The 17,282-nt window shown below is 45.8% G+C and overlaps 1 protein-coding gene across 1 annotated transcript in view; it reads right to left on the reverse strand.

Moving 5' to 3' along the window:
* THSD7B (thrombospondin type 1 domain containing 7B) overlaps positions 1-17,282 on the reverse strand; it is a 595,317-nt gene that overhangs the window by 433,286 nt on the left and 144,749 nt on the right. The window contains exons 7-8 of the mRNA XM_030210867.1: positions 15,363-15,554; positions 6,449-6,683 (exon numbers count right to left, since the gene is read on the reverse strand). Of these exons, the coding sequence (XP_030066727.1) occupies positions 6,449-6,683; positions 15,363-15,554 (427 nt within the window). The remainder of the gene's footprint in view (positions 1-6,448; positions 6,684-15,362; positions 15,555-17,282) is intronic.

Genomic DNA, 17,282 nt, shown 5'->3' on the forward strand with positions numbered 1-17,282 from the left:
CGCCAAGTCTCCACTCTGTAACACAGAATGCAGTTAACATGCAAATTAGCATATGCTATCATGCCAGCATAGTAACAGTTCGCAGTAATTTGCACATTAATGTGGCAATTCTATACAATAGATACTAACATTTAAGCATGCATTACATATGTACATGTTGACTAGCATACACAAACATGTCTCTGCACATATGTGTGTATATGTCAACAAGTCAACTTATTTGCAAGTATATGCTAGCGGCCATACATAAGGGCAGAACATGGATGAGACCCACACTTAAGCATGTAACTTATAGAATATGCTATAAGTTATATGCATATCTGCAGCATAAAGGCACTAACAAGCTGATGTCATTGCTCATGCCCATGCCTAAATGTTATGTGCATTAATAACTAATTATACTAGTATTCAATAAAGCAAAGTAGGTGCCTACATTCCTTCTATAGAATAGGCTTCTACCAGGTAATGTGCGCATAGTTCATAGTTTTATTTTTGTGACAAATGCAGTGTTTACAAGGTGCCTGCCTCCACTCTTCAAAATATGTGTTGATTCCCTGATATGCAAGACTGACAACCGCAGTGGTTTAAACACTACTAGGCAAGCCCTGGGAAAGGGAGACTATAGAACAAGGGGAGGGGGAGAGACGGGGAGATAGAAGTGTCCAGAGGGCCCTCAGTGTCTACAATCAGAGCAACTCTTCCTTAATGTCAAGTGTTCAACCAGAGGGCTGGCCAATAGAGAGAGGACTGTAAGCTCTGTCGAGCAGGGACTGTCTCTTTATGCCCATTGTACAGCGCTGCATACGTCTAGTAGCACTACCGAAGCCCCAGTGGGAGTCGAACCTGTCACCCACAGAATCCCAGACTAATCCCCAAATCATTATTGCCATGTCTCCAGAAACTAGGAAAGAGGTGGCAGGGAATGCGTTATGGCCTGCCACAGCTAGCAAATTAGGTTGAACTTAGCTTGCCTATTCAAGCACCTGACATTGGTCTAAGGTATATGGAAGCTGCTACCAGGTTCCACACTGGGGGGGGGGGGGGGGGGGGGGGGGGGAGAGAGAACACATGACTGCAGTCTCCCTTTCCACTCCCTTCTCTTCTCCCATCTATAACTGGAGGACATCTTTGAGTGGGGCCTTTCCTAGACTTAGGCATTAGGTCAGATATTCCTCTGCCACGTCCTGGAGGCACCCCAACCTTCAGGTGGTAAGGAGATGCCCATGAAAGCTATCTGGGAGAGATGTGCAAGTACTTCCTCACCACCTGGGGGGTTGAGATGCCCCCAGGATCTGGCAGGGGGATATCTGGCCTAATTCCTCAACTCAGGAAAGGCTCCACTCACAGATGCCCTACAGCCAGAGCACAGCCAGTGTCCCTCTATTGAGTTGGGGGGAGGGTGCCCAGCTGAACTGATTAATGCCATTCTTCCCTTATGAAGCTACAGTAACCTGGACATAAGAAGACAAAGCAATTCAGAGAAACAGCACTGTGGGTGACAGTATAGGGCTAACTACCCACCTATATCACCATTGCACTCTATAGCCATCTGTCCCCTACAGGTTCACAATCTGTGAATAATCTTATACCAATGATGCTAAAGATATCGTGTCTGAGGGACAGTAAATAAATCCACACTAACTGTCGTTAAACTTACCATGCATGTAACAGTAAAGGGACCTGCTAGTAGATCCCCTAAAAGTTAACACCCAGGCCTTACTAAAGTGCTCTAGGCAGTTAGCATAGCATTAGTACAATCTAACTACATTAGCATGGCAGCATTGTCTCAATCTCATTTCTGTTGGAAAATCTTAATTAACTTTCTTCAAGTCAGTCCAGACTGCTCATATTTTGCAGTGTTGTTCTGAGATATACCATAGGAATTAGGAGTAGATTTAAAGTCTCAAGTGTCATTAACATTGAAAAAAGTAATTAGAGATGGTTTGATGCTTTCTTATTCAGTGAAAGTACACTCAGTTCCTGGAAAAGTAATGAAATCAAAGATGTAATGTAGAATAAAGAATTTTGGTCAGTGCTAACAAGTTTTATTTGATCATTGTGGCTTGTTTACTTGGGGTGGGGTTTGTGTCATGGTGTGTGTATTTTGTTGACGTTCAATTATGTATGGTTATTTTGGAAGCCGCCTCAGATTTTGACGTGGTAGAAATGTGTTAACTAACTAACAATAAGTGAATGATGAAAAATTTAAGGGCCTGTTTATTAAAGTGGAGTAAAAGTTTGCACTTAGCTCTTGTTAAATGCTAAAATTGAAAAGCGGTGAAGAATTTTTATCACACTGGCTGTTTTTAGTGTGTGGTAGTTGTTACTGTGCTCCCATAATAATAGGTATGATATACTCTGAGACCATCAGCACCTAAGTATATATGAAAATATATGCTACGTGGGTATAGAAACACGCAGACCCAATAAGGGAAGGCCGTCCACAAACTGGCTGAAGGCCAGCGAAAACGAGGGGAAGGGGGGTTTAGGAGAGAGTAGGGACAAAGAGCAGCTGCAAGGGAATGAGGTGAGGAAAGAGTTAAGAACAAAGGGGAGGGAGGAGGGGGAGGGGCGACATAAGGAAGGATACAAGGAAGGAGTCATTTTGAGACCAGCGAGCACGGGAGGAGCAGCGCTGACCCAACCCACCCACCCGATTAACAGGCAGCATTTGTCGTAGCTAGGCGTCAGGCTACAGCAGTTATACAGTAACAGCAATGGGTACACAGCAGCTTAACAAATAAAAGTTACAAGTTATGTGGTAAATCGTTATTTGAAAAGAGTTGTTTGAAAAAGTTGAAATGTAAGCAAAGAAATATATGCCTGCATTGTAGCTGAGTCACAGCTTGTCTCCTGGCTTCAACGGCCTGGAGGCCCAGATCATCAGATTGGGAAAGATGGTAGGTACATCCTTCAACGGGATACACCAGAAAGACAACGGGTGCGATGAGAGACAGCACAGAGAGGAAACAGGGTGTTTGGACGGCACAACCTGTGAGACAATAAAGGCAAAGGTTGATAGAAGCTGTGTACCCAAGACCGAGCTTATTGTCTTCCCATCCAAACCCACTTCTCCTCTCCCTCCACTCTCTATCTCAGTTGATAACACCCTCATCGTCCCCATCTCATCTGCCCGCAACCTCGGAGTCATCTTCAACTCCTCCCTCTCCTTCTCCGCGCATATCCAGCAGATAGCCAAGACCTGTCGCTTCTTCCTCTATAACATTAGCAAAATTCGCCCTTTCCTCTCTGAGCACACCACCCGAACTCTCATCCACTCTCTCATTACCTCTTGCCTTGACTACTGCAACCTACTCCTCACTGGCCTCCCACTTTGCCATCTATCCCCCCTTCAGTCCGTTCAGAACTCTGCTGCACGTCTTATCTTCTGCCTGGACCGGTATACTCATATCACCCCTCTCCTCAAATCACTTCACTGGCTTCCGATCAGGTACCGTATACAGTTCAAGCTTCTCCTACTAACTTACAAATGCACTCGAACTGCAGTCCCTCCTTACCTCTCTACCCTCATCTCCCCTTACGTTCCTACCCGCAACCTCCGCTCTCAAGACAAATCCCTCCTTTCAGTACCCTTCTCCACCACGCCAACACCAGGCTCCGCCCTTTCTGTCTCGCCTCACCCCATGCTTGGAATAAACTCCCTGAGCCCATACGCCAGGCCCCCTCCCTGCCCATCTTCAAATCCTTGCTCAAAGCCCACCTCTTCAATGTCACCTTCGCCACCTAACCACTATACCTCTATTCAAGATATCTAGACTGCCCCAACTTGACATTTCGTCCTTTAGATTGTAAGCTCATTTGAGCAGGGACTGTCCTTATTGTTAAACTGTACAGCGCTGCGTAACCCTAGTAGCGCTCTAGAAATGTTAAGTAGTAGTAGTAGTACCCAGGCAAGAGAAATGTTAACATTCATGATGTCAAGTAATGGAATATGTTATGTATTAAGTTTAGAAATACAATGTTAGATGTTCCTGGCTGCGGCCAAATAAATTCCAATTTCTGTCGAAAGCAGACTCCAGTGTATTTAATGTGTGACACAAGAGGCTATGTCTGAGTATGTGTCGAGTGCCGGCGTTGTGTAGAATGTATCAGTAAATTTATAGGCAAAATCATGAGCCAACTTCAAACAAACAATTTACTAACATTAGAAAATGTGAGCTCGCGCGTTCATTACAGATTCTAAAACCTTATTCTTTGCTTAATGGAGGTTTACGTCAGTGACTTTGTTTTCTAATCGTCAAATTTTTACCAATAGAGAAACCTCTTCATTCAGTCCAGCATGGAAGAAATCCCAAATAGGCTTACAGCTGCCTATTAAGTTTGCTTTATTTTTTGACCTCAGTAGCCCTTGCACAAATTTACAAACGCGTGTGTGTGTGTGCGCGTACGTTCATTGTCAGTAGTATTTTAGAACAGAATCTGCTGATGTAGAGACTGTTCTAAAATACAGAAAAATGGATGCTTACATGCCAAGTGTGGGTGGCATAAACATCCATTTTAGAAAAATAAACATACAGAATGCAGACATGTTCAAAGCTGGAACACAGCTGATTATGTGCTTCCACCATAAATGATTATATACTGCAACATAACCGGTTGTCTTTGCATTTAGAAATAAACAGCTTATTATCCCAACTGGGTTGTTTGCCAGTTTGGCATTATGGGGAGGGGGGAGACAAAAACTATTGGAGGATTAAGGAAGCTTTCTTTAAAGGCCTTAAGCTGAAACCCCTCTCTGCATAATAAGCCACCACCTCTCACGGAGCTTGGGTCATTCTCTTCCCAATTCTTGTTGGGGGGGTTGCAGGCCTCCCTGCCCCCAATTTTCTAGACCACTCTCCCACGTTTCTCACAGTTGGGTCGGAGATTTCTCCTCCCCTTTCCATCTTAAAAGGGAAATGATCTATTTTCACCCCGACAGGTCACGTGCCTGCAAAATGTAAAGGGGAAACACCCTTTCCTTTGTCTACTTTGACTTCAACTTGGAAAGAGGGAGCTAGAGCTTCCCCCTGTGACAACTCCAAGACAGGGCATGATCTATGCCTGTCATAACATGCATATCTCAGCCTTATAAAACGGGGACTTTGACGTTTATGTAAGCTAAACGTTTAAGTGCCAGTTTATGAATGTATCAAATGTGAATAGGGCTTGTAACGTAAAGGCCTATATGAAATATGCATATATAGCACACAGCCTACATGCAGGTCATGTAAAAAATGATAAAATCTTTTGGTGCTCTTAATTTTTCCACCAGTATATACATATGTAGTTTTACAACAGCCATTTTTCAAAAAGATACAGACAGGATGTGCCTGTGCCAGAGGGTGGCTACTAAATTGGTCAGTGGTCTTTGTCATAAAGCACATGGGACAAACTTAAAGAGCTCAATTACTTCAGAAGAAAGACGGGAGTAGGGTTACCATTTTTTGTCCTTAAAAAAAGAGGACACTCGCCCCGCCCACACCCCGCCCCATGGCACGCCCTGGTGGTCTAGTGACTTAGGGGCAGGAAAGAGCCCCCCCTTTCCTGCCCGGCGCACTGCTCTGCATCCTGTATGCTGCCTGTGATGGTCTCGGCGAGATTCAAAATGGCCGCCGAGAATTGATGCGGCCTCGCGAGACTTCAATTCTCGGCGGCCATTTTGAATCTCGCCGACATCGTCACAGGCAGCATACAGGATGCAGAGCAGCGCGCCGGGCAGGAAAGAGGGGGCTCTTTCCTGCCCCGAAGTCACTAGACCACCAGGGAAGATGGTAAGGGGAGGGGAGGTCCACCGCATGTCACCGTCAGCCCGCCGCCCGTACGTCAGCGTCAGCCCGCCCATTTGTCCAGAAATCCGGACAAATGGGCAGGCTGGCCAAAACCCGTCCGGGTAAATCCAGACATATGGTAACCCTAGGCGGGAGAGATGAGAAATGATAGAGACATTTAAGATAAGTTTTCTTCAAATGAAAGGAAGTTCTGGAATAAGGGGACATAGGACAAAAGTGCAAAGAGATAGACTCAGGAGTAATCTCAGCAAACACTTCTTTACAGAAGGGTTGTGGATGTGTGAAATGGCTTCCCAGTGGAGATGGTGGAAACAAAAACTGTATCTGAATTCATGAAACCATGGGACAAGCACAGAAAATCTCTAAGAGGGAGGAAGGGATTGTAGAGCTTAGAGTAGTTGATATGAGTGAACAGACTGGATAGGCACTAACTGGAGAGTGCTGCGCAGGTCAGAGTGGATATTCAGCGACCTTTAATTGTCACTGAATATCAGTTCCTGGGCTGGCCAGCCTAATTTAACTTGACAGGAGCATCTCCTGCCTAGTTAAATAGCTTTTCAGTATTGATGCCAATATATCCAAATAGCATAAATAGAAAAAGGAATGAGGCTTAATATTTATTAGCAGCATAGTTAAGAATGCATTATTTATAATACCTTCTGGATGTGCCCTGGCTAGCATTATTTTTCATGCAGATGACCTTTCGATTTTGGATGCCCACTCCACAAGTAAGTTCTCCGTTCCAGCTAGTAGTGGCATTCAGGGCTGTAATCAAGGTGTCTTCAGAACAGGGACCCCACAGAGATGTTTCCCAATAGAATGCTGTGCAGGAGTGCTCATTGCATAACCGATATTCCTGCAGTCCCTGACTGGAGGGACATGCTTTTCCTCCTAAGAATGGAACATCCACAAAGTTGTAGTACAATGTAATGGACTGGCTTTACAAGAGTAAACGAGAATAGCTTTTTATACAGTATGTAAGCCATTTAAAAACTTTTTTACTAAAGTGTGTTAAGCAGGTAGCGCGTGAATTAATGCACACTCTTACTGCACAAGTGTGGTAACTTACCACAGTGGCCTAAATGAATGTGGTAATTTGTGCATTAACTGCATGCCTTGTTAAGAGGGTGGGATGGAGATGGAAATGGGGGCCTGTAATTACCATGCACTATCACTTGTACAGTTAGTGTGAGTATACTTACCACCTCATCAAGAGGAGGCAGTAAGTGGAGTAAGTGCAGTAAGTGGAGGAGTGGCCTAGTGGTTAGGGTGGTGGACTCTGGTCCTGGGGAACTGAGGAACTGAGTTCAATTCCCACTTTAGGCACAGGCAGCTCCTTGTGACTCTGGGCAAGTCGCTTAACCCTCCATTGCCCCAGGTACAAATAAGTACCTATATACAATATGTAAGCAGGATTGAGCCTCTCATGAGTGGGAAAGTGCGAGGTACAAATGTAACAAAAAAAAAAATCTGCACCAGGGGCATAGCTACCTGGGACCATGGGGCATAGGCCCCCGTGGATTTGGCCCTGCCCCCCCCCCCCCCATTGCCAACCCCTTCGACCCCCTCTCCCCCCGCCAAACCTCCCCCGCCGCCGCCGTTGGGTACCTTTGCTGGCAGGGGTCCCCAACCCCCACCAGCCAAAGTCCTCTTCTCCGGCGAGGCCGCGTTGCTGATCTACAAAGGCAGGCTTCTGTTTCTGTGAGTATGATGCCATTGCAGATCAGCAACGCGGCCACACCGGAGAAGAGGAATTCGGCTAGCGGGGGGGTTAGGGACTCAGCAGCGGGAGAGGGTTGGTGGTGGAGGGAAGAGGGCGTCGAAAGGGTTGGCACTGGGGGGGGTCAAAAGGTGGTGGTGGCGGTGGGAGGTCAAAAATGGCGCGGGGGGGGGGAATCGGCGGTGCCGGTGGGGGGGGGTGGCTAAAATGTGCCCCCTCACCTCGAGCTCTGGACCTCCCTCCCGCTGAAGTCTGGCTGCGCCCCTGATCTGCACTAATTACAGTCTTAATGTGCAGTAAAGAATATTTCATTGTGGCAATTACAGAGGACATGCTAGGCACACCCCCAAACAAGTGACATCACAGTAATATTATTTTGTTAAGATGTTCATGCATTTCATTAAGATTTTCCATTCTTTGTTGTGAAAGGAGTCTCTTCATGGGAGTCTCCTAAGACAAGATACCTATGTAAACATTTCTGCTTACGCCAAACACTAGTTAATAACTCTTAAGAAGCAATGTCCTTATTACATGGAATATGGAGAATGGAAAAAAAATTAATGGATATATGCAAGACCACACAGTTTGAATCTAAATATCATGCATTAACTCTCTCTATACAGTGGTGGAAATAAGTATTTGATCCCTTGCTGATTTTGTAAGTTTGCCCACTGACAAAGACATGAGCAGCCCATAATTGAAGGGTAGGTTATTGGTAACAGTGAGAGATAGCACATCACAAATTAAATCCGGAAATCACATTGTGGAAAGTATATGAATTTATTGCATTCTGCAGAGGGAAATAAGTATTTAATCCCTCTGGCAACAAGACCTAATACTTGGTGGCAAAACCCTTGTTGGCAAGCACAGCGGTCAGACGTTCTTATGTCGTTGATTGATGAGGTTTGCACACATGTCAGGAGGAATTTTGGTCCACTCCTCTTTGCAGATCATCTCTAATCATTAAGAGTTCGGGCTGTCGCTTGGCAACTCGCAGCTTCAGCTCCCTCCATAAGTTTTCAATGGGATTAAGGTCTGGTGACTGGCTAGGCCACTCCATGACCCTAATGTGCTTCTTCCTGAGCACTCCTTTGTTGCCTTGGCTGTATGTTTGGGTCATTGTCATGCTGGAAGGACCCAGCCACGACCCATTTTTAAGGCCCTGGCGGAGGGAAGGAGGTTGTCACTCAGAATTTGTACGGTACATGGCCCCATCCATTCTCCCATTGATGCGGTGAAGTAGTCCTGTGCCCTTAGCAGAGAAACACCCCCCAAACATAACCCTTTCCACCTCCATTGCTTGACAGTGGGGACGGTGTTCTTTTGGGTCATAGGCAGCATTTCTCTTTCCTCCAAACACGGCGAGTTGAGTTCATGCCAAAGAGCTCAATTTTTGTCTCATCTGACCACAGCACCTTCTCCCAATCACTCTCGGCATCATCCAGGTGTTCACTGGCAACTTCAGACGGGCCGTCCCATGTGCCTTCCGGAGCAGGGGGACCTTGCGGGCCACTGCAGGATTGCAATCCGTTATGTCGTAATGTGTACCAATGGTTTTCGTGGTGACAGTGTCCCAGCTGCCTTGAGATCATTGACAAGTTCCCCCCTTGTAGTTGTAGGCTGATTTCTAACCTTCCTCATGATCAAGGATACCCCACGAGGTGAGATTTTGCGTGGAGCCCACAGATCTTTGTCGATTGACAGTCATTTTGTACTTCTTCCATTTTCTTACTATGGCACCAACAGTTGTCTCCTTCTGCCCAGCGTCTTACTGATGGTTTTGTAGCCCATTCCAGCCTTGTGCAGGTGTATGATCTTGTCCCTGACATCCTTAGACAGCTCCTTGCTCTTGGCCATTTTGTAGAGGTTAGAGTCTGACTGATTCACTGAGTCTGTGGACAGGTGTCTTTCATACAGGTGACCATTGCCGACAGCTGTCTGTCATGCAGGTAACGAGTTGATTTGGAGCATCTACCTGGTCTGTAGGGGCCAGATCTCTTACTGGTTGGTGGGGGATCAAATACTTATTTCCCTCTGCAGAATGCAAATAAATTCATATACTTTCCACAATGTGATTTTCCGGATTTAATTTGTGATGTGCTATCTCTCACTGTTACCAATAACCTACCCTTCAATTATGGGCTGCTCATGTCTTTGTCAGTGGGCAAACTTACAAAATCAGCAAGGGATCAAATACTTATTTCCACCACTGTATGGCTCCAATGGTATGGGGCTCTTAGCTTTGGTGTGGAGGACCGATAGAAGTGTGTGTGGGGGGGGGGGGGGGGTCTGGATCATGCCCTGCAACGGGTTAGGTGGAATGATTTACCACCAGCCTTTATACCATTGCTCACTGAAGCATGAAGCTGTGTATTATGGCCTGATGATTTATTTATTTATTTTGTTACATTTGTACCCCGCGCTTTCCCACTCATGGCAGGCTCAATGCGGCTACATGGGGGCAATGGAGGGTTAAGTGACTTGCCCAGAGTCACAAGGAGCTGCCTGTGCCTAAAGTGGGAATCAAACTCAGTTCCTCAGCAACATTCCATGTAGAAGTCGGCCCTTGCCAATCACAGAAACAGAAGCCTGCGCAGCCTTCTACATGGAATGTTGCTAGTGGAATAGCAACATTCCATGTAGAATCTCCAATAGTAGCAACATTCCATGTAGAATCGCCAATAGTAGCAACATTCCATGTAGAATCTCCAATAATAGCAACATTCCATGTAGAATCTCCAATAGTATCTATTTATTTTTTGTTACATTTGTACCCTGCGCTTTCCCACTCCCTGGCAGGCTCAATGCGGCTTACATGGGGCAATGGAGGGTTAAGTGACTTGCCCAGAGTCACAAGGAGCTGCCTGTGCCTGGAGTGGGAATTGAACTCAGTTCCGCAGTTCCCCAAGACCAAAGTCCACTACCCTGACCACTAGGCCACTCCTACCACTCCATCAAAGTAGAAAATATAATGGGAACTTTGAGATGCCGTTATTTTCAAGGAAAACGCAGTTTGTGGTGTTTTTGCACAATGTGTGTCACTCTGTTTATATAAAAATGAAGTATTTTGCATGCATTATATCTTTTCCATCTCATTATTGCATAATCCATGGAGGGGCATTCACTCGAACAGAAAACGTCCTATCTCCATGGGCGTTATCTCCGAGAACGGGTCTGTGAAGGGGGCGGACCGAACCGTATTTTCGCAAAAAATAGACGTCAATGTTTTATTCGCCAATTTGTGAGCTGGGCGTTTTTGTTTTTCAGTGATAATGGAAATTGAAAGCGCCCAGCTCAAAACGAATAAATCCAAGGCATTTGTTTGTGGGAGGGGCCAGGTGCGTGCACTGGTCCCCCTCACATGCAGGACACCACCCGGGCCACCCCTAGGGGCACTTTTACAAAAACAAAAAAAATACAGGTAAACAGAGCTCCCAGGTGCATAGCACCCTTCCCTTGTGTGTTGAGCCCCCCAATCCCCCTCACCAACCACTGCCCACAAGTCACCCATTATTATAGCCCTAAGGGGTGACAGGGGGCACCTACATGTAGGTACAGTGGGTTTGGGGGGGGGGGTTGGACGACTAATAAGCATTAAGCAGCACAATTGTAACAGGTGGGGGGGATGGGCCTGGGTCCACCTTGCCTGAAGTCCCACTGCACCCCCTAACACCTGCTCCAGGGACCTGCATACTGCTGCCAGGGAGGTGGGTAGACATTTGAGGGTGACAATAAAAAGTTGTGAAACCCTCATTTTTTGTGGTGGGAGGGGGTTAGGACCACTGGGGGAGTCAGGGGAGGTCATTCCCGATTCCCTCCGATGGTCATCTGGTCATTTAGAGCACTTTTTTGGGACCTGTTCATGTGAAAAAAGGGTCCAACAAAAGTGTCCTAAATGTTCGCTAAAAACGCCTTTATTTTTTCGATTATCGCCCTAACGCGTACATCTCTCCTCGGCCGATAACCACGCCCCAGTTCCACCTTCGCCACACCTCTGACACGCCCCCATCAACTTTGTCCGCATCCGCGACGGAGTGCAGTTGAAAACGTCCAAAATCGGTTTTCGATTATATCGATTTATTCGTTTTTGTGAGATAAACGTCTATCTCCCGATTTGGGTCGAAATCTAGGCGTTTTTCTCTTTCGATTATAAGGTGGATGGTGACTTAAAATAGCATGCATTACAGTAATATAACACACATTACTGATGTTTAACACACATTAACCCCTAGATTCTATATAGCACATTTAGAGATCCATGCTGAAATCCAGGCGCGTAACTTACAGTGGTGGAAATAAGTATTTGATCCCTTGCTGATTTTGTAAGTTTGCCCACTGACAAAGACATGAGCAGCCCATAATTGAAGGGTAGGTTATTGGTAACAGTGAGAGATAGCACATCACAAATTAAATCCGGAAAATCACATTGTGGAAAGTATATGAATTTATTTGCATTCTGCAGAGGGAAATAAGTATTTGATCCCCCACCAACCAGTAAGAGATCTGGCCCCTACAGACCAGGTAGATGCTCCAAATCAACTCGTTACCTGCATGACAGACAGCTGTCGGCAATGGTCACCTGTATGAAAGACACCTGTCCACAGACTCAGTGAATCAGTCAGACTCTAACCTCTACAAAATGGCCAAGAGCAAGGAGCTGTCTAAGGATGTCAGGGACAAGATCATACACCTGCACAAGGCTGGAATGGGCTACAAAACCATCAGTAAGACGCTGGGCGAGAAGGAGACAACTGTTGGTGCCATAGTAAGAAAATGGAAGAAGTACAAAATGACTGTCAATCGACAAAGATCTGGGGCTCCACGCAAAATCTCACCTCGTGGGGTATCCTTGATCATGAGGAAGGTTAGAAATCAGCCTACAACTACAAGGGGGGAACTTGTCAATGATCTCAAGGCAGCTGGGACCACTGTCACCACGAAAACCATTGGTAACACATTATGACATAACGGATTGCAATCCTGCAGTGCCCGCAAGGTCCCCCTGCTCCGGAAGGCACATGTGACGGCCCGTCTGAAGTTTGCCAGTGAACACCTGGATGATGCCGAGAGTGATTGGGAGAAGGTGCTGTGGTCAGATGAGACAAAAATTGAGCTCTTTGGCATGAACTCAACTCGCCGTGTTTGGAGGAAGAGAAATGCTGCCTATGACCCAAAGAACACCGTCCCCACTGTCAAGCATGGAGGTGGAAATGTTATGTTTTGGGGGTGTTTCTCTGCTAAGGGCACAGGACTACTTCACCGCATCAATGGGAGAATGGATGGGGCCATGTACCGTACAATTCTGAGTGACAACCTCCTTCCCTCCGCCAGGGCCTTAAAAATGGGTCGTGGCTGGGTCTTCCAGCACGACAATGACCCAAAACATACAGCCAAGGCAACAAAGGAGTGGCTCAGGAAGAAGCACATTAGGGTCATGGAGTGGCCTAGCCAGTCACCAGACCTTAATCCCATTGAAAACTTATGGAGGGAGCTGAAGCTGCGAGTTGCCAAGCGACAGCCCAGAACTCTTAATGATTTAGAGATGATCTGCAAAGAGGAGTGGACCAAAATTCCTCCTGACATGTGTGCAAACCTCATCATCAACTACAGAAGACGTCTGACCGCTGTGCTTGCCAACAAGGGTTTTGCCACCAAGTATTAGGTCTTGTTTGCCAGAGGGATTAAATACTTATTTCCCTCTGCAGAATGCAAATAAATTCATATACTTTCCACAATGTGATTTTCCGGATTTAATTTGTGATGTGCTATCTCTCACTGTTACCAATAACCTACCCTTCAATTATGGGCTGCTCATGTCTTTGTCAGTGGGCAAACTTACAAAATCAGCAAGGGATCAAATACTTATTTCCACCACTGTAATTGGCTTAACAAGCTAATTAGCATTGATAACAGGACATAAGAAGCAATAACGAGCACTAATCAGCAATAATTAGAATTTACATACACAACTCGCTAAGCATATTCTGTAACGTACTGTACCCAACTTCTAAACACATGCAGACAAAAATGGGCATTTCGTGGGTTTTCCAAAATTTACCCACGTAGTTATAGAATATGGCCCTCTGCGCATAAATCTATGTGCCAAGATTTACACTGTGTTTTCATTGAGGTAAATGGATGTGTGTAGCTTTAGGTACTGAGATATCAACTAAACGAATTCTATATACCGCACCTAAATGAAGGCGCCGCTTATAGAATATGCTTAGGCAAAAATGTTTTTCGTGCGGAGCTTTTAGGTACCATATATAGAATCCTCCCTCCCAAGGGATAAATAACCTGCATTATTGCTGTAACTGACTTTAGTAACTACCACCTTTAGTTCAGACAAGCTAAAATGACTCAGATAACCATGGTCAAACAAATAACTTTCCTTAAGTTATCCAGATGGCATACTTATCTAGATAAGTTCTGCAAATACCTGGATAAAGGTATCTAGAAAATGTTAATAGGATAATTTTTCTGCTCAGCTGTTTTTTCCTTTGTTAATATGGACCTCTTTAATTGCAACTCCAGCATGCATTAAGGGGATTACTTACTAACAGTTAGTGCATACTAATGTCATTAATGTGCATTATTTTCTATAGGGTTTATAATGTGTTAACTATCTACTATAATAAAAAGCACCTCCAACGTTCTGAAGCTGACTCCGTGGCAGTGAAGGGTTTGTAGGGTTCGTGCTGACTGTCACCATCTCTCTCTGTCCCGCCCTTGCGTCAAAACGTGATGACGTCGAGGGCGGCACAGCGAGAGGGAAGGCACGTCACACGCATGAGGTGTTGTCATCCCTCCCTCCCTCCCTTCCAGTTCCAGGCCCCCTCCCTCCAATTTTTAAAAGTCATCTTCACTTACCAAGTCAGGGTTACGGCGGCCGGCAGCAGCAGTAAAACGCGTGCAGGCTCGTCCCTTCTCTCTCTCTCTCAGCTGTGGTCCCGCCCTCATTTCCTGTTTCTGCAAGGGCGGGATCACAGCTGAGAGAGAAGGGCCGAGCCTGCACGCGTTTTACCGCTGCTGCCGGCCGCCGTAACCCTGACTTGGTAAGTGAAGATGACTTTTAAAAATCGGAGGGAGGGGGCCTGGAACTGGAAGGGAGGAAGGGAGGGACGACGACCCTGGAACTGGGAGGGAGGGTGCCCCTGGAACTGGGAGGGAGGGGGACCCTGAAACTCAGAGGAAGGGGGACCCTGAAACTTGGAGGGAGGGGGACCGTGAAACTCGGAGGGAGGGAGGGGACCATGAAACTTGGAGGGAGGGAGGGGGACGACCCTGGAAGTCGGAGGGCGGGAGGAGACAACCCTGGAACTCGGAGGGAGGGGACAACCCTGGAACTCGGAGGGAGGGAGGGGGGACGACCCTGGAACTCGGAGGGAGGGAGGGTGACGACCCTGGAACTCAGAGGGACGGAGGAGGGGGGCGACCCTGGAACTCGGAGGGAAGGGGACAACGACCCTGGAACACGGAGGGAGGGGGGACACTGGAACTGGGAGGGAGGGAGGGGGGCCCCTGGCACACACTCTCAATCTCACACACACACTCTCTCTCTCTCTCACACACACTCGCACCCAGTCTCACTCTCTCTCTGTCACACACACACACACTCGCACATTCACTCTCTCTCTCTCTCTCTCTCACACAATCTCTCTCAAACATACACACTCCGAGGAAAACCTTGCTAGCGCCCGTTTCATTTCTTTGAGAAACAGACCGTTTTTACTAGTTATTATATGACTCCTTAAGTTGCAATTTACTGCACTTCTGTGGCATATTACACTGACCTGTATGTAGTAGCTCTGTTATGGACATTTTTTCAGGGTGAAAAATACATAACTCACCTTCTCCAGGTAAGGCCAGGATGAATTTTCTTCTGTTTTGCTTCGCCTCTGCATTTTTGCTTGAACAGGAATGAGAACAAGGAGACCAGCTAGACCATTCACTAGTTACACAATCTGAACTGCACGGCACGTAGCAAACCGTGTGAGCAAAAGAAGGGTCATCTATACATAGTTCATCTGGAACCTTTTCTCCTAACAAACAAAAAGAAAAAAGAAGAATTATCTAAATGAGAAAGCAGCAAGTAATTAGGAAAAGTCTTATTAAATGTACCTAGAAATTGTACTACTGATATGCACAAAAAATGTTATGCTGTCTGATTACAGTACACACTATAATGAAGACTGATTCATCATTCAGTTTCCATACCATAGAAATATAGAAAAATGAAGCAGATAAAGACCCTATGGCCTACAAAATCCTGAGTGGTGTAGAACTAGTAGAAATGAATCAATTATTTACTAAATAGTACAAGGAATAGGGGACACTCATTGAAGATACTTTAAATGCTTTAAAAACAAACAGGAGGAAATATATTTCACTCAACGAATAGTTAAGCTTGGACCTGTAGTAGTACTCTGTTAGCTAATCATCGTGGGTCCCTTTTACAAACTGCACAAGCATCTACGAGCAACTCAACTCACACCAAAATGGAGTTACCACCCGGCTACCGAGTGGCTCTTGCGATAATTTCATTTTTGCTGCGTGCCCGATACATATGTCCGGAAAATCTTATCGGACATGCGCCAAGTAGCATTTGACATGCGTAGGTCATTACCACCCGGTTACCTTGTGAGACTTTACCGCTATGTCAATGGCTGGCAGTAAGGTCTCAGACCCAAAATGGATGCGCATCAATTTTGATTTTGTTACACGTCCATTTTCGGCAAAGATTTTAAAAAGACATTTTTTGCAGGTGCGCTGAAAAATGGATCTGTGCATGCCCAAAACACGTGCATACACTACCGCAGGTATTTTCCAGCATACCTTAGTAAAAGGACCCCCGTATTGGCAAACAAACCCCAGTGACTACGTTCACCTAATACAGTGATTATATAGACTCGTTATTGCCTAGGGGATTATTCACTACAGTAAGAAGTACACCTAACCAAGGGTTTATTAAGCCGCATAAGCATCTACACAAGGGTTAAGCCGCATAAGCGTCTATGCGTACTCAACTTGCTCCAAAATGGAGATACTGCCCAGCTACCGCGTGGCTCTTACGGTAATTTCACTTTTGGTGTGCGTCCAATACGTACATCTGAAAAATCATATTGCAAGTACGCCAAGTGGCATTTGACGTGCGTAGGTCATTACCACCCGGTTACTGCATGAGTCTTTACTGCTAGGTCAACGGCTGGCGGTAGGGTCTCAGACCCAAAATGGAAGCGCACCAATTTTAATTTTACCGCACATCCATTTTTGACAAAAATTTTAAACAGACATTTTTAGCAGGTGCGCTGAAAAATGGATCTGCGTGTACCCAAAACACACACGTATGCTACCGCAGGCATTTTTCAGCTCACCTTAGTAAAAGGACCCCTTTATTGGCAAACAAACCCCAGTGACCACATTCACCTAATATAGTGATTAAACAGACTCACCATTGCCTAGGGGATTATTCACTACAGCAAGAAGTACACCTAACCAAGGCCCCTGTTTACTAAGCTGCGCTATAGGCGTGCTAGAGCTTTTAGCAAATGCTAAAAATTAGCACATGCTAAACGGTACGCTAGCGCACCTTAGTAAACAGGGCCCTAAGTTCATTTTCTGCTGGTACTGTCCAAGAAACACTACGCCAAGGTGTGAAATATATTATTTATTACATAGATAGTAATAAAATATAATACTCAGTGGAAATAACAAGCAAACGCACACAAAATATATATTTCCCCTTTGTAAAATCTCATGACCAGCCTTTG

This window comes from Microcaecilia unicolor, chromosome 7 (genome assembly GCF_901765095.1).
Source record: "Microcaecilia unicolor chromosome 7, aMicUni1.1, whole genome shotgun sequence".
NCBI classification, from domain to species: domain Eukaryota; kingdom Metazoa; phylum Chordata; class Amphibia; order Gymnophiona; family Siphonopidae; genus Microcaecilia; species Microcaecilia unicolor.